Source organism: Paralichthys olivaceus, chromosome 4 (genome assembly GCF_024713975.1).
Source record: "Paralichthys olivaceus isolate ysfri-2021 chromosome 4, ASM2471397v2, whole genome shotgun sequence".
NCBI classification, from domain to species: Eukaryota; Metazoa; Chordata; class Actinopteri; order Pleuronectiformes; family Paralichthyidae; genus Paralichthys; species Paralichthys olivaceus.
The window spans coordinates 2,663,659-2,689,626 of NC_091096.1; the positions used below are offsets into that span (position 1 = coordinate 2,663,659).

The window sequence follows — 25,968 nt, forward strand, 5'->3', positions numbered from 1 at the left end:
TCTGTAGGTATCTCTTTTTTAAATGAAATAAACTCTTGCTGCACAATACCCGCATCGTTCCTGCGAGGCTGAAACTATTCCTTTTTTAAATGTTCATGTATTCATATATTAATATCACGACTGCTTTTAAAAAAAACATTGTGTGCAATACGTGCATAATAATGTGTGTAACTGTATTAAATCCTTGAAATTCTCCAAAATGTTTCACGTGATGAACTCAAAAGTAGTAAAGTAATTTTAAACATATAGAATCTTATCATGTTGGCTCCGTGATTCGAGACATTAGAGTGACATCGACACCGATGATTGAAAACACGACACAGAAACAAACTGAGATTAGATTTTTATTGTTTAGAAATACTTTCTGCAAAAAAAATAAAAGATGGCAGTAACTACGAGGTGATTGGAAGAACAACTCCAACTCTCTTATAGATTTAGGTTATACTAGCTTTGTTACAATAATTTGTTAAATGTACTATTAGAACAAAAGAAAAAGCTCCAGGAGATGAGTTGTGTGCATAGCTTATAACCAACCTCCAGACAACCAAGATCCAATGAAATGAAAAGAATAAAAAATATATAAATAAATGCTTTAAAAGAAAAAAAAACTAAAGGCTGTGGCGACATAAACCCAAAGTCAGACTATACGATCAGTGGTTCATCCCCAAACGTGAGAATAACTAACAACGTGATTCATGAACAAACGTGTCGTGTGAAGAAATCAACCAACGCAGTGACGAAAATGTGAAACGAGAAAAAGAAAAACTGCTGCTTCACCGGGAAAGAAAGTCCACTGATACAGAACGAGGAATTAAAGGTCGTTGATTAAAAACATGCCGCCAAAGGGTCGTCTTAGTTTTTCTGAGATTGAAAGTTGACGTCAACAGAAAGTCAATCAGCAGTGTTTTCTCATGGTTGATGAATCCGTTAATTGTTAATTATTAGCTGGTTCCAAGTTCCATTTGCAGTTTTGAAGAAGCATCGTGTTATTAAACTCAATTCAATTCAAATGTATGAGTCATTTCTTGCTTTTCTCCACTTTCACAAAAAAGAAAAATGTCGGAAGACTCAAAATAAAATCCTCCTGCTTCCATCTCGTTCAAAAAAACTTTAAAAAAAACAAACAAACCTCAAAATCTGCTTCTAAACCAAACAAAGAAAAAATCTACTGCCTCAACCAGCCGGCTGGTTTGTGACATTACGATTCCTCTGCCTGACGTTCGTTCATCTGACTTCACGTAAACATCCCTGTAAACACAGAGGGCCCTGAACTCATGCAACAGCAGGCGATGCTCCACCAGGGGGCAACAAAGACTTTTACAGTCACTGCAGAAACTCCCTCGTCTCTGAACACAGAACAGTTTGTACCACGGAACGAGTGTTTTCCAGCTGAGCGCACATTTGGTTTGAACTTCTGACGGCTGAGCAGTGAGGAGGAATATTTTACACTAGCGACAGTTCAGCAGCAGCAGCAGCAGCTCAGTAATCAAGCACAGTCTTAACAACAACAAAACAAAAAAAGAGAAACCGAACAAACAAAGGTTTCTCTCCTCACCATCACAGCACTCGGTTATCACACTCGTCATGGTGCTTCAGGGTCATTTAAGAGAAACTCCACAGGCACAAAGTGGCTCCACGACACGCCCCCGATCCACAGGGAACACAGAACATGTAAAGTGAGTCAGTCGATCAGTGGTTTTTATAAACTCCTGACGTTCAGCGTTGGCTGAATTATTTCCTCCCAGGTTGGTGATGATGGGAATCGCCAGGTTTAGAAGTTTTGAGGGAAACCCGCGAAATCCAAACTGGGATGAAATTACAGACGGTTTGAAATAACACAACTGTGTTAACATTGATTGTGTTTGTGAGCATCACACACACGAGACTGTCTTTAAAGACGGACGACATGACGGCTCCCAAAAGTGAAGCCAAAGTGTCTCGATCGCCTCCTGGTGGTCTGGCTAAAGTCATGAACTCCACCTCCTCCGTGTCAACGCGCTCGTTAAGTAACTTTTCTCTCAACGATGGTTCCTGTCATTTTAGGAAGTTGTTATCACACTGATGTTTGTGAAAGCGATAGTGAGAGGAAGTGGAGACGTGTCGTCCATCTTTATTTTACAGTCTACGAGTAAAGACCGTTAGGAAACATGATAATCAACTGCGGCTACAAGTTCCTGTAACTCACAGAAAAAAAGTGGAGTTCACAGAAGAATGACTGTGACTCCGCAGACGTGTAAACTCTGTAAACTCTGGAGGAATAAATCAAGCTTTAAACAGATTGGCCAGTTTGTTACCATGAGTGAGCATGAACATAAAAATCATCCATTCATCCCCTGATCATCAGGTAGCTTCAGTTTCAGCCTCACTTACTGTTTTAATAGCAGTGGGGGATTTTTCTTTCCGTCTGTAGCTGTATTTTAATATAGTTTCCAGAACTCACACACACACACACACACACACAGTTTTCCACAGGTCGTCTCTGAGCTTCAGTCCAAAAAGATTAATTTTAGCCGAACCAGTCACCAGAGTTCTGCTAACTACACAGAATAAAACAAAGTGCCAAAGATCGAAATAATAAAAAAAGAAGAAATAAGTGAGGAATGAAATGTGACGTTACTGAAATGCATCATTTCACATTTAGGCCTGAATGTGTTTTATTGGAAGAAACACAGAAAAAAAAAAGCTCTAATGGCTTTTGGTTCACACTTTACCTCACGTGACTATAAACCGATATTAGCTTCATGCTAACACTTACAACCTCAAGTAGCTGCGTCGAAAATCCGTATCTGACACTGATTCCGAGCAGGTTTTCAGTCTGCGGAGATTTAAAGCTGCTGAAGTCACAAATTTAAAAATACAAAGAGGAAGAAAGGAAACGGAGGAGACGCTCAAAACAATAAGAGACGGGGAAAAAAAATCTTAATTTAGATCTTTTACAAAATATTTAGCTTTCAGGACTTTGAATGGTTTCAGTCAGACACACACACACACACACACGCACACACACACACTTATTTAACTTCTCCTTGTTGCTTTCAGTTTTAGTCTCGACTTTGAATTTCTGTTGACCAACGATGACCGGGGGGACACGTGGATGATTTTCGGCATCTGTAACATGAAACTGTAGCCCTCAACATCACAAACACCTCTGAACGGAGTGGAGGCAAGAACTGCCGCACATTTCACATAAAGTGCAAACTGACGAGGTCCGTCCCTTCAAGGCGTCCAGACCAGCTGAAGCCCTGGGACAACCAGAGAAGAAGAAGGAGAAGAAGACAGGACGACCCCTCAGATCATCACGCCGCCTCTTCCTGCCTCTCGGTTTAATGGCTCTCAATGACCACAGGCTCGTACCCGCCTGCAGACACCCTGCAACGACCCGAACACACAGTCAGTGGGTTTGTTTCCTGTATGACTCAAGATGTAAATCGCACACATTTAACACAACTCTTCTTATACATGACAATTTATGAACATTTCATCCTGCAGCCTCAAACCTATTCGTTCTATTTTGCCCCTTGAGGCTTTTGCGTTTAAGATTTAAAAGGTTTTCCTTACTAACACTGAAATATCTGACAAGCTGTTGCTCTTCTGTTCCTGCAGAACCGAGCTGTTGTTGTGTTGAATAATCGTGAGAATGAAAGATGTTTGTTATCAGAATATATTGGAAAATACAGATGTAAAAAGGGGATTCAGATTATTTTGCATCTCTGGTTTGACAAAGAATCTCCATAAATGAGGAAGACGTAGGCTTCAAGGTTTCAAGTCAGCTGACAAGCCGGCAGTGTTTGATACTAGAAAAGTACATAACTGTGCAAAAACCTTTAGACATCCCACATGTTTAGATTCTTATCCTTCAAGCAAACAAACCGAACCATGTTTCAGTTCGCTTGTTGAGGTCGAAGGCACGTTACACACCTGTTAATCTGGTTCAGACTAAAATGAAAACAAGGTAGGAGTGACAGAGCCTTTACTTCTCTGAACAACTGTGGCAGGTTCAATCCACCTCCAGGTTTTCTTTTTCTAATCGTAACCTTTTACCAGTTATTTCTGCCTCGTGAGTCGAAATGTTTCTGTTAGTAAATCTCAATCTGTATACAGTTAAAATGAAAGTGAGAAAAGAAGAAGAGAGAGCGACGCGCAGACAGAGACACCGACAGGAGGAAGTGGCAGAGACACAGAAAGTGGCGAGGTGCCAAGCGTCTCACCTGTTTCCGAGCATGATGCCGCTGAGCGCAGTGGTTCCATCTCTGTTCACAAACAGACGCAGGTTACTGTCTGAAAGCCACAAACACAGAAACCAGGTCAGCGGCCGCTGACGGAAACCAGACGGCATCAACACACCGACAATAAAAAGGTGACGAGACCCAGAGCTGAGAAACTGGAGCCGAGCTCGGTCCAAACATGGTGCACAGTTCACAGCGGCCCTCTGCACGTTTTTTTAAATGTCAGTAATATGCTGGCAGATTAACTGTAAACCTTCACGTGAACAGACTCACTATAAACAAACCAGACCGTGTTGAGCAGTGATATCATCTCTGCTGGTATTTATCTAAATCAAGACTACGTTTCCCATAAAGCCACTTGAAACGACACCGTCCTCTCGATGAATCCCTGTCATACGTTTCTCTTTTTTTTAACAACAAGACAAAGTTTTCGCCTTAAAGGGGCTGAAGTTATCGCTGAGTGGTTTAAAAGCTTCTTAGAAACACAAAAGGACGATGGCAGATCACTGAACTATTCCTCTGCTGAAACATTCCCACTGTACCTTCAGTGTTGTTGACATCTGCAAAGTTTTGGCTCTGGACAATTTTCTCCACGATGTCGTCCGCGTCCATACGAGTGTCATTGACCCAACACGGGTGACTCTCCACTGAGTCCTGCTTCCTCCTGAAATACAAAACAGAAGAAGAGAAGAAGAAGAAGAAGAAGAAACAAGGCGGTTAGAACCGATTTGTCTTTTTATTTTATCTAAATAATCGTGAATATAAATCCCCACAATCCCATGCACCTGGAGAGCCTGTTCAGGGGTAAGACAGGCCGCGGGGGTCTGGGGGGTCTCTCTGGACGTCCGGCGTCCTTGTCGCCCTCTGCGGGTGTGTCGGCCGTGAAGCCCAGGCACCCGGAGGTGCTGCTCCCTGTCGAGGTGTTCCTGCGATGGGTGAGGTCAGACAGGCTGGAGGAGCAGGAGTGCTCCGTGCTGTAGCCTGAGGGGACACATGGCGATATCACAAGAAAGTTCAGAATTTGCATCCGTACAAGTTCTCGCAAGTGAAAAGAGACTTTTCTGAAGAAAACACATCACGACAAAGTTTGGACGAAAGGATCGTTGGTGGAGGTCGTACCTGAGATTTTGCTCTGCTGGCTGGCGTAGCTGGAGTTACGGGAGTGACCAGACTGGAAGATTTCAGCAGAACCAGACTGATGATTCACCTCGGATTCATCAAGAAGACCTGGAGGCAAAGAAAGGAGGAGAACACAGATGTTACCACTTCATATGTGTTTATTTCATTCTGTGCAGATGTTTCCCACTTCTTCTTCTACAAGGTCAGCCGGACAATAAATGGTGGTTCACAAGTTAGTGGATTTTGACTCCGATCAGTAAACGTAACTTCTCCTCACATGGAAATGTTGTTTAGAACAAACTCCTGAACCAGACTCTGTGAACAACCTCGACCTTTTCCAGTTGTTTTCCAAGTTGGAACGAAAACAGGTTTTGTTCTGCTTCGCCTCGTTTTCCATCTGAGATTTTTCAGAACGTCTCCCAGAACATTTTGGCTGAAGATGTGAAACACATCTGGCTTTCAGTCTTTCAAGATCCGAGTCCAGATCACGACAGATTTATCACATTTTAAATCTTACATAATGGTTCTAAAAACAGGTGGACTGATTTAAAACACACTTGAAGTGATGTTTATGAGTTCGGGGAACAACATCTGATCTGTTCTGCGTCTAAACTTCATCTGAAATCACTTGGAATTCAATTTGGATTCATCAAACTTTTATTGATTTCATTGAATCAGATTTTTGTGGAATCCTGAACCGCAGCAAATCATATTCGAATCCTTTCGAATCACTCATCAAACCTATTCTGGCCGAGCTCACACTCGCAGATTAACGTTCAAATGCTCGGTTCGTGTTTGTACAGAAACTTAAATCTTTTAGACACGAAAGACACAACACAGGCTTCGTCTTATTGTGGCTATGACTGATCTTTTGGCTCCGCCAGCATCATTTGTTTTATCTTTCATTTCTAGATAAAGAAACAGTTGAAGTCCTCCAAAGATCCAGCAGGCTTCAAAACACATTACGTCCAATCAGTACAATCCCAACGTAAACTGTGAGTCTACCTGAGCTGATGATGGAGGGCCGGGGCTTGGCGGACCGCCCCAGTGAAACCCCTCCAGTGGGGCCAGGCTCAGCTGTTCCCTCGCCCTTACAGTCCAGCTGCAGGGTGTGTTCTCGTCCTGAGATGGAGATGGACTTTGCTGTGCTGGGAGGCCTGCAGAAAAAAACAAAAAAAAAAACATACTTATCAGCGTGGAACAGATTAAATGAAGCACAAAGCTGCAGCTCTGCTTCCCTGACCACACACAGATAAGATTCACAAACATTCAACATGTTAAACAATCTAGTTATTGGGTTGTAAATATATAAAGGACACATGGCGCTTGATGTATAAATGTTACGGACGCTTAAGACATGTGTACCTTTTTAAAAACGGGGAAAACAAATAAAGAATCATTCTTTTTTTATCAAAATTCAAGACGCATGCTGCTTATCAGACACAACAGCCTTTTAAATCAACTGTTACATATATAATGTGCATTAAATCTGTAGTTTATAAAGTTGGGAATCATTATTTAATCTATATTATCTGTTTTCTAATTGTTTTAGAAACGTTTTTAACTTAAATAATGCAAAACAACTGAGAGACAACGTGATGAAGAAAGATGAAAACAGAGGACGGAAAATTACACAAGTGTTTAACCCTCTGAAAACCAACATTGCACCCGTGGACCATAGGAGATATTTGATCTTTTTAAAATCGATCTCCTCTCATTTGGTTTATTGACTTTAATAATCCCTTATCGTAGGTTAGACAGACATTAGAGATATGAAGCATCCTCAGACGTCAGAGTTCAAAGGGTTAAAAATGTAATGAAAGACCAATAACGCCGGCGTCACTGTGACACACGTCCTGAATCTAAACGTGAACTACTCACGTTTTGAAACACGGATCTCCAGACAGGAGGGTCATCCCGATGATCACCTGTCAGAAATCAAAATTTGATTATTCCTTGTCACAGTCAAACATCAGCAGCGGCTCAGGTGGAGTCGAGGGTTAATTCACACTCAACACATCAACCTTTCAACTCTGGTCGCTTCAGATTAAATTTGTGGGTTAGGAAGCGATCAATGAAAAGGTCACAGGTCAAAGGTTCAGCGTTGATGATCAAGCTTGCTTCAGGCACCGGGGACCTAGTGAATGTATTACACGTTCAAATTCTCGTTTATACCACAAGTTTAACTGTGAAAGGAATCCCCCGTGCTCTCCAACATCTCCTTGCCTTCAGTATGGAGTTGTCCTGCCGCGTGTTCTTGGTGTCGTATCCCTCCAGCAGACAGCAGCGCACGGTGGAGCCAGAGCCAGCAAACTCCGCCATGTTGAGGTCTGTGAAGCCCAGCTGAGAGCGGGGGAAGGAGAGTCGGAGTTAATTCTAGACCCACTGACGTGAGAACGCTACTCCGGGCTCGTGTTTAGAAAGGACGGATTTGTGCAACACCCTTCAATTAGAACATGAAAAACATTTACGTCCTGAAGCTCACAAAAAAAAAAACCAAGATGGCGCCGGACAACGAGTCAAACGCAATTGCTTAAAAAAACAGCAGCGCACAAACCAGTGGGTGGCGACATGGTGCGTCGATTCTCTGTATTTCTGAATCTCCTTTAAATCCAACTGTTGTTTAGTAAATTGGATATCGTGTTGGACTGTCACTGTTTAAATCACATCCACCAGAGAGGTTGTGTTTTCTTAGTTTGTTGGTTTGTGTGTTTATTTGATTGTGTGAATCTGGATCAGGGGACGGATCCAGGAACTTACAGCATTTTCACCGATTCCCAGGTAAGAATTCATTGATGAGTGTGTGTGTGTGAGTGTGTGTGAGTGTGTGAGTGTGTGCGTGCTTTGGTGCAGCTTGATTGGATTTACGGAGACTTCTGGATGAGGTATGTGATCTACTGATTCGATAATATGACCTTGTGAGTTTAAATTGTTAGTATCCTAGTATGTGACACCTTGTGTTCGTTCAGAAACCTCTGACCTCCTGTGTGAGCGTCAGCCTCAGATAACACCGATAAGTGTCTGCAGCACTTTTATCTCTGCAGCAGCAGCTCAGTCCTGCGTGGGAACTGCTTTTGTCTGAACTGCTCCTTGTGCTGTTATTTTAAATCAAATGTGCATCTCTCCGGAGAAAGCCTCCCATTCTTCCTCCTCCAGGTTTCCCTTTCTTTAGGGGGGCTCCTGTTTTCATAGGTGTGTATTTAAGGAAACCAACTTCTAAGGAGGGAAGCGAGGTAAAATTAGCCGAGAGGAAATCTAAATGGAGATCGGGTGAAAACAGAGGAAACGGTTCCTGTTGGGCAACGACGTCCAAGGAGCAAAAAAAGGTTTATCTTCATGAGGAGTTTGACCTTCGAGTTTCATGCGGGAGACGTGACTCATCTGTCGGTGGGCGGGGGGGGGTCTCACCATTACGGTTGGAGAGGTGTTGGCAGGATGTTTTGCAGATTCCCGGCAAATGTGAACACGGTTGGACAGGTTATTGATTTATGGTTGTGCCGGGATGTTGGCAGGCTCGTCGCAGAGCTGTGAGAAATGTTAATATTTACATGATGCGGCACGGAGACTCACAGCGTCTGCTCATCTGTGGCCGTGTGTCTAAGTGTTTGTGAACGTGAGAGGTGAGGCGGTCGAGAGGGAGAGAGACACAGGCCCTTACCTTCGTATATGCTTTTCCTCCTTTGAGTTCCTGCAGGGAAAACAGGAAGACAGAAATGAATCCAGTGATTCAACTGATCCAACTTTATATTAGAGAGGCCTCCAATTATAGGCCTCCAGTGACAGACTGGAAATTACAGACCGGGACCACACTCACGGTTCCTGTGTTGCTCAGCGTGAGCAACTCTGTGAGGAACTCTCTACAGGAACAGAAGACGTTTGCTGCTTCTCTTAAGTCTTTTATAAGATTGAATATTTTTGGGGGTTGATGTCGGGGCCTGATGTTTTTCAGCAGAGATGTACCAGCATGAGACAGATCAGTGAGTATGTGAATCTAAGTCCAGGCATCAGAATCAATATCAAGGAGGAAAAAAAAAATCATATCAGATGAGATATATAAGATAATCAGCAGATTAAGAAGTTAATAAATAAATAAAACGTCGTAACCTCAACATCTTGTCATGTCTGGACCAGGAAATAGGTGGATTCATTACTTTTATTATATTATTGTGATGGCGGACGTCCATTAAAATCCTGTTACACAGTTAAATCGCTCTAACGTAGTTCTACAGTTAGTTTATCTACTGTTCCAGACTTTTTCTTGTTGTTTAAATGATGCTAACCACAGTGTTGATGCTGATTCCTGCCACCTGACCTCTAATAACTGTCTGGTGTAACCGAACTACAAGTTATAGGTGGACACGTTGTGAGTTTGATGTCCAAATACAACATAGAATAGAAATAGAAATAGAAAATAACAACCCGATGGCATCTTCCCATTCTTCTCTCGTCACAAAAACAATGGATGAATGGACTCTGGTCCAAAACCACATCTGAGTGTTCCAACTCAACGGACGTGTGGTTTTCTAATCGCTGGGTTCAATTTCCAGACTGTGTAAGATCAGAGAATTAACCAAGTTTATCTCCAGACGTCGGGAATCGTACCTTCCTGACTGACACTCTGCACACAGACGGGTCCAGGACTCCGGTGTGGGGGTTGGCGCTCATTTTGGACACAAACGTGAACCTCTTCCTCCAGCGAACGCAGTTTTCTTGAACCTCCTGTCTGTAAGAAAGAGGGAAAAAAAAAAAACATCCCAAACATATAAATCATCGTGATCAACAGTTTATGGGATTCTGCTTGAAATGTCTAATGCTGCTTACTCCTCGTGTCAGGGTTCCTTTTGTTCTAAGACAATAACTTCCATTGACGTTCAAACGTTTATACACAGACCAAGAAGTTTTCCCTCAACTCTTCGTGACTTTTCGGTCGAACCCAAACATTCTCAAGACTTGGCAACTTCTAATTTTGAATCGCTCTAGCCTCCGACTGCAGGACAACCCGATTTTTCCAGTTATGTCATCTCTGTCTCACAGCCTCATGACCAAGCGTGTCCACTGGGGATCAAATCTATCAGAGCAAACATGTTGTGAGCAAGTTTTTCCAAAACTAACTGGAGACCGGAGCTGATTCCCAAAGCCTCTGACTCATATTTCAGTTTTTCATTTTATCCTTTTTTTTAAATAGTTTAGCAGGTAGATGAAGCCGTCTTTTTTTTTTTGTTATCAACACATCAACTGGTTTGTCTCTGGGGATTTTTTTCCTCCTGCTTTGCTCAAGGAAACAAGCGCACAATAGTCTCCAGGCTTCTGAGAAAACACTGCAAGTGTCAGTGGAAAAGCTTTAAGTGTCCATACATCCTGGTTAACTGGTGGGAAAACAGCGGTAGGTGTAAAAACAGAGCAGGTCACTGAAAACAAGAGCTGATGTGAAAGTCTGCTCGACAAATTCCAGACGAAATGTTATAGAAACGATGCAGCAGCACGGTGAAGGGAGAATGTGGATTTGTGTTGTGATGACTCACAAGAGAAACAACCCAGATTGCTTAATAAAAAAAAGTACATGACGTGTGACATGAAACGACGACTCGCAGATTCACACAAAAAGAGTAAACGCAATAAAAACCTGCCGTGAACAATGTGCACAGCTTTCAAATCTGTAAAATGGTCTGTATGGAGTCTATAAAACAACCTGACGCTGTATATTTCCGTCGGTGCCACAGCAGCTGACAGTGAGTGTTTCACCGTGTCATTTGAAGTTAATTATAAATTCCTCTGGTGCTAAAACGGGGAGACGTCCAAAGAGAGACATTTTTAGTCGTACTATAAAAATGCTACGTGCCAATTACAGACGGAAAAAGAAATAATCATTTCTAAAATCTGAGAATCCACACGGTTCTGTGAATGACCATCATCTCGTCAGTTAAATACCGCCCAGTCACAGAGCACCGTTATTTGTGTAAATGTTCTCTCAGTCGTGTTTTTCTCTTGCAAATGGCTCATTTTTCGAAAAAGCGTTCTGTGGATCCAGCGGAGAGGAGACGAGCTGTTTCTACTGCACTTTACTTTAATTCCTGAAAATGGCCGGATATACAAGTCTAAATTTGAACATGATGTTTAATATAAACCATAAAAATCTAAACTTATACATTCAAGGGAAAAGGAAGCTTTTCCTCCAATTTAAGAAAGAGACACCAATCATATCCATTAATGAGGCGTTACTTTATCTTCTCATCTGTTCTCGTTGTTCTTGTTCTGATTGTACAACACTTCCTCTGTTGTTTTTAAATGTCAATGCATGTGACTTGACTCTAACGTTGTTCCTACAGTTACTTCAACGTACATGAGGCTGTTTGTTTTGGGGTTTTTCTTTTTTTGTCTTAGTCCGACGGTGGACAATAACAGACACACAAAGACGCACGCAGTGTGAAATACAAACTAGCAGCTGCTCCTCACACTCCCCTCCCCCCCCCCCACCCTCGTCTAATTCACCATTATCACCGTCTCTCTGTTGTGTGATTCTCACCACTTCATTTCCTCCCCTCTCTTCCTTCAATCACATCAAATCGTTATATTTCTGAGAAAACACGTCAACGCTGAACGACTTCCAGTTGAGCTGGTACCGATGAGAAATTTACACATTTGACGATTAACATCCTGTGCGTTTATGTTTTTGATTAAATATTTCCCCATTGAGGACACGGTCGGTTGTTTGTCAGCTGTTGTATTCAAGGTCATCTCTGCCTGGAACACATGATATATAAATAATATCGATAAGGTACAAGACGTCGAATGATCTGCCATTTTAATAAACTATTATCAAGTACTCTACACAATTGTTGGCTACACAATTTAAATGAAGTTTAATAGATTGAATTGTGCAAATTGGGTGATTTTTTGCTGTTGTTCAGGCAAAGTGAGCGATTTGAAAAGTCATTAGAATGATGATCTGCATTGTGTTATTAATTTGAACATTTTAAGAATATTCGACAAACAAAAAAATGGCTGATATTTCAACCCCTGATGCAAACAAGCATAGTTTCAACATTCCTCCGCTTGACATGGCTTTGTTCTTTTATTTAATCCAATTTTAATCCGTCCTAATGAAATTAATTTGACGTCATTCAGTCATTTAAGCCAAAAAATCCTGACAGGGGATTTACAACAAGATTAAAAAACTCGACATTGTGTTGTAAATATTCACGTTCCTCATCCCGAAACGAACACTTCGGTGTGAAAGGAGGTGAAAATGTCCTCACTTTTGCATCAATCCCTGGAAACAAGTGAAGTTCTCTGAAGAGCAGAAACACAAAAGCACGTGCAGAGGCTGCAGACACACACACACACTCTGCGCTCTTATCAGAACACCCCCCCCCCCCCCCCCCCCCCCCCCCCCCCCCCCCCCCCCCCCCTCTGCACGCTCTCGGTTCCCCAGTGTGTAATGGCGAGCGTTCCCACACCACATTCCTCAGTCCAGATGGCTTTGTTCAGGCTCCATGGAAACCTCACACTCCTCAAATCCACCAACGCTCGGCCAGCAGCTCAGAGGAGGAGGAGACGCTCGTACCAACACTCTCCCTTTCAGCCTCGGACGTTTTTATAAGCCCTCCGACATTTGCTTCCAATCTCACCTGCAACCTTTGCACCTCTTTTTTATCCTCCGTGTTATTTCTGTTTGTGCAGGAGGAGGCCGGGGTGCGACACTTTACAGAAATCTCTTCAGCACAGCTTTCATGTCTGGCCCTGTTCACACTGCTGCTGATTATCCCGACTGTTTGCTTTATCGAAACAACTGTCGCTGTTTCCAGTCTGACCTGAGCCAGATTAAACCCGATACCGAATCAGGAAGCCTGCTTACACCTTGTACACCAGTCGTGTTTTGTCAGGTCACACGCAACGTCACGTTATTAAAACACAACTTGATATGAAACGACAAAGCAGAGGGGCTGCATGTTTAACAAGTGAGGCTACTGTTGACACGGAAACTCAATCCTAATATAACTTGATTGTTAAACTAAGTTAAAGGCAACACTGCGTTCTTGGACTTTTTTTTGTTTTATGCTGCAACAAAGAATTATTTCCATTATCGTTTATCTCTGGGGGGTAATTTCCTCTATTGATTATTTGGTTTATTCTCATGATGAGTTTCTAAAATCCACAATGTTCTTCTTCTTCTTCCAAACGTTTGGTTTTGCAGAACAATGGTTGAAAACCAAAACCCAATTTAAAATGACAAAACAAAAAAAGGCACAGCTTGAGAAATGTTGCACCATGACCCATTTCGAGGTCATCGAAATAGATGCGGATTTCTTTCCATAATCGAATCAATTAATTGACCTAATTTTAAATAACAAGTACTTAAATATTCTCTGAATTCTTTCTCGTTTGCACAACTTGGACGTGGGTTTGGGGATTTAATGCTGTGTTAAGACTTCACTTGTACAAGCAGAACTTCTGCAATGTGGTCTGCAGCAGACTCTCAGTGGAAGTAAGCCACAGTGACAATACCAGAGCTGCTCTCCAATAAACAGAGGACTGAGCTCCGACATGATAACGCCCGCAAAGAAAAAAATAACACAAAGCCCACGATTGTGCGTGTCTCCTCTTCCCCGTCCTGCAGCCAGCGCGCTCATCGCAGTGTGGAGCTGAACCAAACGAGAAACTGCTGTTTCTGACAAACAAACATTTCCAACAGAAGACACTAACGGTCGAACCTGATTTTTCCTGAGTGCAGCAGCAGCAGCAGCTCAGGAGAATGTCTACGTCTGATTCACTGTCACTAAAATGAATGGACATCCAAAAAAGATCTCAGACTCAGAACCTCAAACTGAAAACAAACATCGTAGACAAACGTCTGCAGAGGGGGGGGGGGCGATTTTTCTGTGATCACTTTAACTTTACTGATGTTCAGCGAGAGCAAAAAATAGAACAAGCACGAATTCCTACATCAAGAACAATTACACGCACGATGAATAAACGAGGGCAAGATTCAAAAGCAGATCCAGAAAACATGTGGTGGAAATAAATCTTCATCTGATTCATCAAGGTTTTATGCTACTCAACATAATAACAAAGCCAACGACAGCGTTGACTGGAAGAAGTCGCCTAACGGAGCGGTGGATTTCAAATCAAGGGACATTTCAGGTTTTATAACAACGCAGGATACAATCACGCTCATCTAGAGCCCAGGGGCCGGAGGGTCCCCGCCCTGCAGACTGAAGGTGGCTCAATTTTTAAAATATCACTTAAATTAAATGTACATTCTTTCTACAACTTCTTTTATGTGTCATATGATTTACTCATGTAAACTTTTCCCAGGGATTCCGTGAGTTAAGATGTTTTTGTTTGGACAATGAAGTGGGTTGAGTTTACCGGAATAAGCAGCTCCTGGTTGCCAGGCACCACTGGATGTAAAATAAACCAATGAATCAGTCGGATTCTGAAGAAAACATCTGTTCTGAAGCTCTATGAACTTCTTATGGTTGTTGGTTTAAAGCATTAAAAAAGAGAGAGTCGGTTCCACAGAAAGGAGGGAGGAGGTTCAGTTACTGTCTCTGCCTCCGAGCCTTCTTACAGTTTGGACGTCTGCAGTATGGTCAAACTGTTTGTAGGTGGAAACGCCCCAAGGTGAAGCTTAACACACCACCACGACAGAGAAATGATGCACTTATGGAAGAATACGTTTTCACTTAACAAAAGAATGAAAGAATTCCTTCTGGGAATTCAAAATCATTGCTTCAGACTCTCTCCGATTTCTCCTCCAGCTGCTGGAAGTTACGGCAACTGGAATCAGATTTGTTTTGATTTTCTCCCCGCAGCCAAAAAATCTTCAATCTGGCGAAATGATAGTTTCACGAAAGTCGAGTTAGTCTGTAAACGTGCTGATTGTTATATTGCAACACGAAGCACAAACAACAACATAAACTTCTGCAGCACGATTCAGACCGAAGAAGAAGAACCAAAGTTGTGGCTCGTCCCTGAACGTGGAAATATGACGGCCCTGATTCGACTTGTCCCCCCCCCACCCCCCCACTGCACCCCACCGTGTGATGACTTAACGTGTCAGCAATGCCGCAGTACAGGATCCTTATCTCCCATCCTGGCTGCGTGGCTCCTGGGGGCCCCGGTCAGAGCAGAAACACAAACAGCAGCCGGGCCAGGTCGGGTCGAATCAAGGGCTCAGATAAACAGCCCGAGAGCAGAGTGCTGAGGAAGCAAACAGATCCTGCATAGGGGAGGGTGACGTCAGGACGGACCAGTCAGCAGCAGGAGGGGCGAGGAGTCACGAGGATGTTCCTGTCCCCAAACAGGTCACGGGGTCGATCCCCGCTGTCAGCAATGACCTTTAAACAGCCGAGTGTTCCATCCTCCGCTCTGCATTGATCAACCTCACTGCACATGTGCCACAGAAAATCCTCAAATCCTCATTTTCCTCCAGTTGAAGATGTAAAAATGTTTCATCAAAACAAACTTGTTATGTAACTCTTGTGCAATAACTTATGGGGTCGAACAATTTCACACATTTAAGGTGAAATCATCGCGGGGAGAAAAGCGTAGCCGTGACAGTTGTGATAAAAATGTCTGTGGCACAAAGAGGAGCTTTGTCAGGTCCGTCAAAATAACGCCAATTATCTGATAGTGATGTCACCGCAGTTATCTCAGTCTGGACTAAGAGTTCTGAGGAGACGGGTCAATGTCAGCAGAGTGAGCGGGACAAGATTAACAGACGGTCTTCCTTCATCGGGGAGATTGTTGTGTGACTGTGTTTTGGGAGCACTTAGTTTACAAGCGAGACCACATACAAACTGGAAGGCCGCTCGCAGAGCGCCCCGCCCCGTCTCAACATTACGGGGAATCAGTTTGGACAAACAGTAAATACTGGATTTTTCTTTTACTGTAACTGACATCACATTTGCAGCCATTTCACCAAACAGTTGTGTAAACACTTTTCACCAAGTGGGAGGTGTGTGTTTGTGTTTGTGTCATTATTGGATATTTCCCTAATGTCTCCATCTTGTTAAATAAAAGTCGTACGTTGACGTCAGAGGTTGTTAGATATCTTGGGTTTTTTGGTGAAAGGACCGGGTGGAGTGACATTTAAGCTGTTTGACATTTCAATCGCAGAATTTAATTTTATATTCACTTTGTGCGAAATGAAAACTCAGATAAAACCGAGGAGCTCAGTCTTAGAGAGAGAGAGAGAAGCTCAGAAAATCTGTTTCACAGAAAGGAGGGAGTTCATTTTGATTACCTGGCCCGATACCAGAGGAATAATCTCCATAACACCCCCACAGCCCGTCCACACACCTCCCCTCACATCCCACCAAAACGCTAAAGGCTGGTAAAGTGAGAGGAAAACAGGAAACAGCTGTTGAGAATCCGCTCGTCCCGGTCGATTTCTAACTCTCCCTCCACAAAGAAGTCACTCCTCTCTGGACTTCTTCCTTCCTTCTTCTTTCGCGAGGCTCTATCCTCCTCTCTTAGTTCTCAGAGCTTCGACCATGTGAAACAGTGACAGCTCTCGCTCACAGTTGCATTGTTGAACATTAAAAAACCTACGCGGGTACATTAAGTTCATTTCATAACTTGGTCGGGATGGTTGTAGGGATTTAGTCTTTCTTTTACCCCTAAAATCCTTCGACCCTGTTCCTCGTTGGGTTTTCAGTTACTTTTCGGGCATTAACTCAAGAAGACACAGGAAATGTGGGGAAAGATAGTCAGGCAATGATGTGGAGGCCAGATCGAGGTCTCACTGACGCACATGTCTGCTTCTTAACCACTCGACGATCAGGTTGCCCATCCAACTCCTGATTTTTAATTGGATGATTGTTGGTGGACGTGATGGGATGTTAGTGACGAAGAGTGGTGGCTGGTTGCCTTGGTTTTTTTTCTTTGTGTGATGTTGCATTGTATTGCTTAAGACTTAAACTTTATCAGTTATCAAAGTGTTTCGTGTCCAAGCTACAAGTATTGAGGTTTAATCGATAAAACACAAACAGTTAGAGGCAACAAATCCTCACAGTTGTAAAGTTAGTTTAAAGAATGACTGAAAATATAACTGATAAAAGTTCAATCGATTAATTAATTGATTAAATGTTTGGTCTATAAAATGTTCAGCTGACCAATCAACGGACAACACCGTTAGTGACATATGTTCCATCACCACAGGGGAACCGTGGTTCTTCCACGTCGTTAGTGGTATGACGCTAACGATGTATCACATTCCTTGGGAAATCTTTTTCCGAAGCTCAGGGGGAATAATAAACCACCAAGGCTGATTATCCACTTCATCACCGTATTGCATAAACATGCTGCGATCAGATGCGTCTGGATCAATATGAGGAGGAGCTGCACATGTTGCACTGAAGCTGTTTTCAGTTTTGGTGACGGTAAACATGCAGTTTTACAGAAATGACGTGATGAATGTGTGTGCATGGCATCATCATAATCTACAACAGATTAAAATGTAGACAGAACAAGATTTTATGTGGTGAACTCAAAATCCCACATTTATGCTTTTTGCGGCCGTGAGAGTCAAGTTGATTCTCTGATCTGCTCGCTGCAACATGTCTGCAAACATGCCAACTGCACGCATGTGGAACATGTGAGCACATGTAAACCCTCCATGTGATGCTGTTCACTCCAGCGCTTTAGAGTCAATCGGTTCCCAGAAGAGGGTTCCACGAAACAATCAAGTTCCTGGTAGAGAGAAAAACCACCATCTTCATCATCATGATCTCAAGCATTAGTCATTACTCTTAATATTACGAGGAAGAAGAGGCTGTTCACAACAATTCAAACTAGTCAAGTGCTGCTGACGCCTGACAACAGACAGTCAGGAAGCTCTGCCAACTCCACCCGAGAGTTCCTGGTTCTCCAGAGAGTCCTGAGAACTACATCCTGAACCTGCCTACTGGGAAAATCTGACACGAACACAGTCTGAAAACAAATAAAGAAAATCTGCTGGTCTTAAATGCTGATATCCACGTTATCCCTCTGAAAATGGACGTCCTGCAGGCGGCCCCCAAACTGGCTGCAGAGGATTGTTGTTGGCATGATCCTGTTTAAAGCGATTTAAAATAAAAACCACAACAGTCAGAGCATTCATTCTTTTTGTTTACCTCATCACGTTTTTTTTTACGTGTGGTGAACATTGTGTTGATAATGTGCCGTGGTGCCAGAACTTGGACATATTTGAATCAGTACGTTTTTTTAACCTGTCAGGTTTTTACTTTCTCACATCTATAATGACAATTTACTCATTTATTTCACTGTCGACACTAAATATATAAACTTGAGATGATTTTCCAGTTCTCCAGAGAACTTTAACATCCAACCAACTTTGACAAATTTCAAGCAGTTAATTTAAGCATTAATTCTCCGAGCTTCTAAAAAAACTAAGATCATAGATGCTTGAAGACGTCTCCATCATCTGTGAGGAGTTGCGTTGAGTTGGACGTCCACGACACATTTCACTGTATATCTGCACGTGTGAGTGTGTTTAAAGCTTCTTTTTAAATATGTGGAAATCTGGTGTGTGTGTGTGTGTGTGTGTTGCTGCACCGCTCACGTTAAATCATTATCAGAACAGGAAATTAACACAATCTGTCCACGTTGCCACATGAGACACTCGCTGCCTGTAACAGCTCCATGTTTCACTCAGACTTTCACCTCTGCCTCTCTTAACTCCGCCACCTCGTCCTCGAACTGATCCAACATTCCTGTTTTTTTTGTTTTTTTTGTTGACCTTTATAAATACAAAAATATTCTGCCTCCCTCCCGTGGCTGCATCCAAATAAATGTTTCATCGCATTTTGCAATCAGGTTGTAGCGGTCGTGTCTTCACTCTATTCACAGCTGGCTTCATGCAGTGCTATGGAAACATCAGGAGGAGTGTGTCGATGAGAAATTATCTGAATGTCCAAAATGAAAATGTGATACTAAAAACAAGTCGTAGCTGATAAAGGCTGAAATCTTCCTGCAGTGAAAAACATTTTCTGCCAAATCAGGACAGAGACCATCTGGAGTCTAAAGCTGCGCTGAGTGAAAAACACATGATCCATCAGCAAATCTGACTGGATGGAAAAAATGTGAAGCTGGACGGAGGCAGTGGATGTTTTCCAATGTCCTTATCGCTTCTGATGTTAAGTCAGTCATATTTGTCCTGCTTGTCTCAGCACAGGTGAGTGACTGTTTACATCCATGTCCCGTTACTTAAACGTGCTGTGACTGAGTTTTTGTTGTTCAATACAATCCAATAAGAAAAGCCTGACGAGGGTTCAGATCTGTTCTTCATGAAGACGGAACAGCTGCCGCAAAGTCTGGAGTGTCAATTTAGTTTCTTACTCTGATCAAAGAACAACTGATCAAAAACACACCTCGAAGAGTCCACACACACACTGACACACACACACACACGTAGAATACACAAGTGCATGTGCACACTGGGCGTGCATGCAGGGTTCAAGCACAGGAACACATCTGGGGCAGCATCCTTTGTAGGACTCAGTGTAGCGGATAGAGCGTGAAGGCTGAACCGGAATGAGAACATCTGCTCTGCAGAGAGTTTCCTTTTTGCGTCACCAGTTGTCTGTTTTTACCGTTGCCTCATTGGCTTCTTCGAGCCGCTGCACTTTCTGAAGATCGACCACCAGCGTAGCTAGCTTGTTAGTTCCACCGTCATTGAGTAATAGGAGGACGTATTTGGCTGCAACATTTGAATGTCCGTCGAGTCATGGTGCTGTGACGCGAAGGGTGTGGCCACTGAAATGGGTCACAGGTGTGATCTCTGCACCACGAGTCGAACTACCACAGCTTCCAAAAAGATGCATAACTCGAGCAATGGAGTTGGTTTTCTCTTTAAAAAGACACGTTGAGATGAAAAGACAACAATCTACAAACTACGTCTGGAATCGGTCGACAGAAACTTATTGAACCATCTGCAGAAGATGAAAAGCTTTGGGACGTGATTCAACAGTCAGGAATCATTCTGCAAAAAAAAACAAAAAAAAAACAAGAAAAGCCTAATGACAAGAAAAGCAGCAGACGGCAAGACACAACAAACGCTGTTAGCAATTACATCCAACGCACATGGAACCAATTCAAGTGGTTGAGAGGGTTGATTTCAAACAACTTCTGAAGTTGTCAACCTCTGGTGGAACAAGGAGCAGCTAATGTCCGATTAACAAGAGTGAGGTAGTTATCAGACGTTTTTTAAAGGAAGTAAAACAACAGCACAGAACTGTTCTATGTTATGTCACTACAACTGTAAAACCACAGGTTCGCCCACAGGGACAGAGAACAAAGGTCTTCTGTCTCTGTGGCGACGGCGGCCATTGAGTCAGTTACATCATCAGAGACAAGGCAACTGTGTCTAAACCAGGGTTTTCTATTTATATCAGTCGTCAATACATTTGTCCTGACGTCTGAGTCAGTGCGGATATCTTCCTTCACATGAACGAGAACACAAAGATTTTCACAATTATTTCAAAAAGTCAAGAAAAACTGCGAAACATTTTCCGTGTCTTGCATCAAAAAGTTTAGAAATTGATGATTTGGACAAAACAGAATCAGTCCGTTGATAACTTCTGATTTCTGACTCAAGGACTGTATTGTATTATTATACGTCTCTGTCTCTGACCTTACTTCACATCCTGATTTAATATCTTCATGTACCTGCCTGCATCTTGCAGATTTGTAGCTTTGATTCTTGAGGGTGCAAACAACCGACATACAGAAGAAACGCAGGATATGCCAGACGGCCGTCGTGCACGGCGAAACAGAGTTAGAGACATCACTGCCCCAAAACACTCTGATGATCTCAGCAGCCCTGTGAGTTTACACAACATCTGCCGCGAGCGATGAGCACATTCAATATGAAATGATGTTTTCCAGATGTTTCTGCTGCAGCGACTGAACCTCCGTCATGACAATGATTGGCAGATATCGGCGAGGTCAGACTATAATGGTGCCAACATGTGGGTCAGTGAGCTGGACGGTCACATTTGCAGCATGTGATTCCAGCACACATCGACCACAACAAGGCCAGGCCCCACACAAAGACTGGGTTTGTCAGATCTGTGCCATAACTCTGATGTGTGTCTGCTGCGGCGGGAGCCTCCCCGCGCCATCGCCTCCTCCTCTGAGAGGCCCTTGTTTTCAGTCACAGAGATGATAACTGAGGTGGGAGGGAGTGGGAGGGTGGATCTGTTATATAACCTCCAGAGAGGAGGATGACCTCTGAGAGAGCGGAGAGCTCCGGCATCGCTGAGCGTTGCTGAGGACAGGACCTCAGGCGGAGGGAGGAGAAAGTTTCAGTTTGTTATTTCTCAGCTGATCGGAGTTTTAGTTTTTTATGAAGCTGTGTTTCTCTGGATCGTGTCCTGAATCTTAGAGGCCAAAACCAGAGATCCACATGGTTTTTATATCAGGACGCAACAAAGGGTCAAACGTTGATGTCAAACAAGAAACTTTAAACAAATGAATTCATGCAGGGAAATGTTTCACAGGAAGAAACGGCAGGACAGGGTCGAGGGCTCTGGGGACTCATTATGAGCTCTTAGTTTCTTACCTCTATTTTGAAAACTGAAGTAAAGACAGATAATAAACTAAACGTTCTAAGACACCAAGAAAACACAAGTAAGAAACAAAGTCAAAGTCAAAAACTGACTCATCCAGTGGGATCATCTCTGCCTCTGATCTTCTCTTTGATCACTGATGAAACAGAACGGAAAACCTCCCCTGAACAGAAACCTGATCGAGATGATCACGATCTGTCCGGTGTGTTTACTTCTTCGCTCTGCGAGACTCTACACTGGTGATGCTACGTGAGAACAGGGAGGTCGAGCGCTTCCAAAGAGTTTGATCTGCGTTCACTGAGGACGCAGCGGAAACATTCTCCCACGTACGCAGCCTGTCAGCTCAGGGACTTAAAGTTTAACAGGCCTGCAACGACTGGGTGTGGACGAGTCTCAATACAAAAAGCATAGAGAGAGGGGGGGGGGGGGGGTTTATTAAGATGTTTTAACATCAACCACAAACTAACTTTATCTCCACACACTCAGACGACTGAAGGGGTTAGTTTCGTTATTCAGAGGCTGTAAAGGAAAGAGTGTGAAGGTGGTGTACTGGAAATAAAAAGAAACACCGCGATGAAGCCGTTTCAGACCTGAACTGAAGTCCAGACATTATCCTGAAAATGTTCCAGAGGGGCTGAGATCTTCCATCAGCGTTTTTCCCTTTCCCAATCTCAGACCTGCACTTTGCACATCCGCAGATACTGAGCGCATTTAAAAAATAACAACTTGGTGAGAATACAGAAAGAAAGAAAGTGTCCAGAAATGTTGATGATGTTTCTAACATGCAGCGGAAATCAGAAGACAACAACTTTCTCAGGATGGAAGAGCGTAGAAGACACAGGTGAAGACGTCCACTTGTAAAGACGACGAGATTCGAGAGCTTTTGGTGAGACAACCTCCAGCTGCGTTCCTCGTATGTGAAAGACAAACGCACTTAATTCGTGGTTTCTTGTCGTGCCTCAGCCTGGAGACTCTTTCAGGAGCTTTCATTTCACAGGTGTAAAGAGGTAACGAAGGTCAGACGGCCTCCAGATACTCAACGTGTCCCGTCTTTAACCTTTACCAAACGTAAACCTCTGGGACGGACATCTGAAGTCACTTTTGAGGACGTGTAATCTCATCCGCTGAATCAAAAAAGGGAAGGAAGGGAGAGGAGATGAAAGTTGCTGATGTTATCAAGGTCAAGGGAGGAGAATCTGGAGTTTTGTGACTCGAGTTAGGAGATAAAAAGTCCAGAACACAATCTGAAAGCCATCGTCACCATCGAGTTCATCACATCCGAGAGGTGGTTTAACCAGGAAGGACAGTTTTAGAGCAAAGGGTTTGTTTGAAGGAGGTTTAGAGCGAGTAGACAAAGATCATTCCACCAGCGTGAGCTGGTTTCAGTGGCGTCGCTGTGTTCGGTCTGTCCGTCCAGCCGAGGGGACAGATACATGCTGAGGCCACTTAACATGGCAACACCCAGCGTTTAAATCTGACTCAGTCACAGTCTGAGCTGTGGAGAACGAAAACCTGAACAACTTTAGTGCAAAGATGCAAAACTGAAGAATTCAGTCTCTTTCAGTTCTTTATAAAAACAAAGACACCCACAACACCACAGTGTTTTTTTATTATAACGCTTATGATTAAACTGTAAAATATAAAGCCTCCATTACATTTCTTGCTAATAAGTGTTGGATAACATCTTTGCAGGTTTTGTTTTCAAATATGAATCTGCTGATCTATCGGAACAGATTGTGTTTAGCTGCTGACTCTGAATCCAAAACCATCGTCACCGGGAAATTAGGAAGGAAAGGACGGGTTTTCTATGTCAGGGGATAAAATGTAAAATCTGATCCTCTCATCTGCTAACTTTGCACTTTTACTGTATTTTGTGAAGCACCATGTAACTCTTATGATTATGTAACTTTTATCATATAATATTAATATAGTATTGAATAATATTGTTTTAAATCTGGGTTTATATTAATATATTCCTGTGTTTGTTTTCTTGCTTTATTTCACCCATTGTCTCACATGTACGTTGTGTTGTTTCATGATGAAAACTGCTATAAAAAGTGTATTATTGTATTATTCCATAGCTTTCAGGCTCTACTTTAAGAATCGACCATAACTTTAAATTTCTCCAAAAGAAAATGACTTAATTCTATTTAAGATCTTTATAACATTAAAGGGAGATAGAACAAATGAATGGAAACATAGGAAATCACTGCAAGAATCTCTGTGTATGAAATCAAACACACGAGAGACAACTTTAAAACTGTATTTAACTCTAATAAAAATTAAGATTTCAAGCTCAATTAAAGACATTGAGTGAACTAGAATGACTTCGACGGAGGAACGACGGACAGTAAGTGAAAGCATGAGACTTTGAACCGTCTCCTCGGGCTGATTTAAACGTTGTTTTACCTGGAAGAGGTGGCGGCGAAGTCTCCGTCCAGCAGCCGCAGCTTGCAGAAGAGGACCCCGTTGACAAAGGGCACCGCGGTCAGTTCCTCCAGAGTCAGATGAGTCTGGAACTTAAACTTCTTCTTCTTCACGAAAAACGCCATGGTGTCGTTAGCACGCGAGGCTAACAGCGAGGAGCGAGGTAATAACAGTGGAATTAAAAATGTCCGCGGCTCCTGCTGAAACGGGTCTTCTCTTCACTTTGTGTTTTCATGCGATGATTCTCCAGCGCAGAAATCTGGAGAGGGAGAAGAAGGAGGAGAAGGAGGAGGAGGAGGAGGAGGAGGAGAAATCACGTGTGCAGGAGGATAAACGTGGGTCAATGTGCAGATGATGGTGGAGACGTGATGAAGAACAAACCTGCAGACATGTCTGAAGCTGTGAGTCTCCTCAGCTGCAGCTCAGCGACACAGAACCGAAGAAGAAGACGCTTCATGTCTTCTTTCTCTTTTCTCAACCGAGGGGGAGGAACTTCACTGTGGCACACACTCAGCTTCCGGCTAGTTTCAGAATAAGAGCCGACATTTAAAAAATCATTGATTCAAGATGTTTATTGTCATGGACACAGCAGACAAACACAGTTCACAGCATGTGAAGATGTTTCAGTCTCCCAGCATACAAATATTATAAAGTAAATAGAAATATATAGAAATAGAAAATAGTGATTCTTTACAAAATGTAATAAAACTGCAGAGTAGATATGTTTGTTTAAAGTGCAGAGTGTACAGATTATTGTGATGGTTATTGCACATTGATTAATTTCACATGTTTGTAGTCGTGTTCTCCCACGTGTTCGATTCCCTTCATTGTTTTCTGTTTTTTTTAAATCATCTCTCTAAACTCAGATAGCTTCCATTTGATTGTTTTTAGGTATTACTTGTGTTTTTCTCTCTTCTTTTATCACTTTTATTTTATTTGTTGTCTTGATTTCAGATGGACTACATTACTTGCTGAGTTTTATTTTTTTGAAGGATCCTGTTTTATTTAGGTTTGTGTCTTTGTTTTAATACATATTATAATATTTTCATCATTGGATTGATGTGAACAGTTTAAATCCAGTGGCAATGAATTACATGGTTTGACTTTGATGGATCTTACTTTGAAAGGCAAGTTTTCCACCATCTGTCTCACCCTCGTTGACTTGACCCACTTCAGCCTCAGAGGTGAAGCAGCGACACCGTGTGGTCACACATGTTACACATAAGAATAGAAATACACACACACAATACAAATCATTGTACAAATATGATGTTTTGTAATATTTTCACAGTCTTGATAATGACGTCACATTTATGTGTCACAGATTTGTTTTCATTTCTTTTCAAGGTCCCTGTGATTTATCTTCTGACCCTTTGGAGGGGCCCGTCCCTGAGTTTGGCAACTACTGAATAACTATGTATAAATTCAGTATTAAAGCTGCTCCACTTCAAGCAAAATAAACAAAGAAGAGTTTATCTCCATATTTGGAAAAAGAGTCAAACTAACTTTAAGATTTTTTACTTTTAAGTATGAGAATGAAACTGAATGAATTTAAACAGCAGCATGAACTTGGTCAGCCAACAGAGAGCAGCAACACTTTATATTCTGCTCTGTTTCTATTC

The 25,968-nt window shown here is 42.5% G+C and overlaps 1 protein-coding gene across 2 annotated transcripts; it reads right to left on the reverse strand.

Moving 5' to 3' along the window:
* Positions 1–331: 331 nt before the first annotated feature.
* Positions 332–24,846, reverse strand: eeig1a (estrogen-induced osteoclastogenesis regulator 1a). 2 transcript variants are annotated; one of them, XM_069522933.1, is made up of 12 exons: positions 24,728–24,846; positions 24,329–24,605; positions 9,948–10,068; positions 9,004–9,033; positions 7,572–7,688; positions 7,227–7,273; positions 6,351–6,502; positions 5,346–5,453; positions 5,012–5,207; positions 4,769–4,890; positions 4,209–4,278; positions 332–3,369 (listed from the first exon to the last, which is right to left on the reverse strand). In XM_069522933.1, the coding sequence occupies exons 2-12, from the start codon at positions 24,469–24,471 to the stop codon at positions 3,324–3,326; spliced, it is 1,152 nt and encodes a 383-aa protein (XP_069379034.1). In that variant the 5' UTR covers positions 24,472–24,605; positions 24,728–24,846; the 3' UTR covers positions 332–3,323. The 2 variants fall into 2 exon arrangements, with proteins under 2 accessions (XP_069379034.1, XP_069379033.1); XM_069522932.1 differs by lacking the exons at positions 24,329–24,605; positions 24,728–24,846 and adding an exon at positions 22,510–22,544.
* Between the last annotated feature and the right edge of the window lie 1,122 nt (positions 24,847–25,968).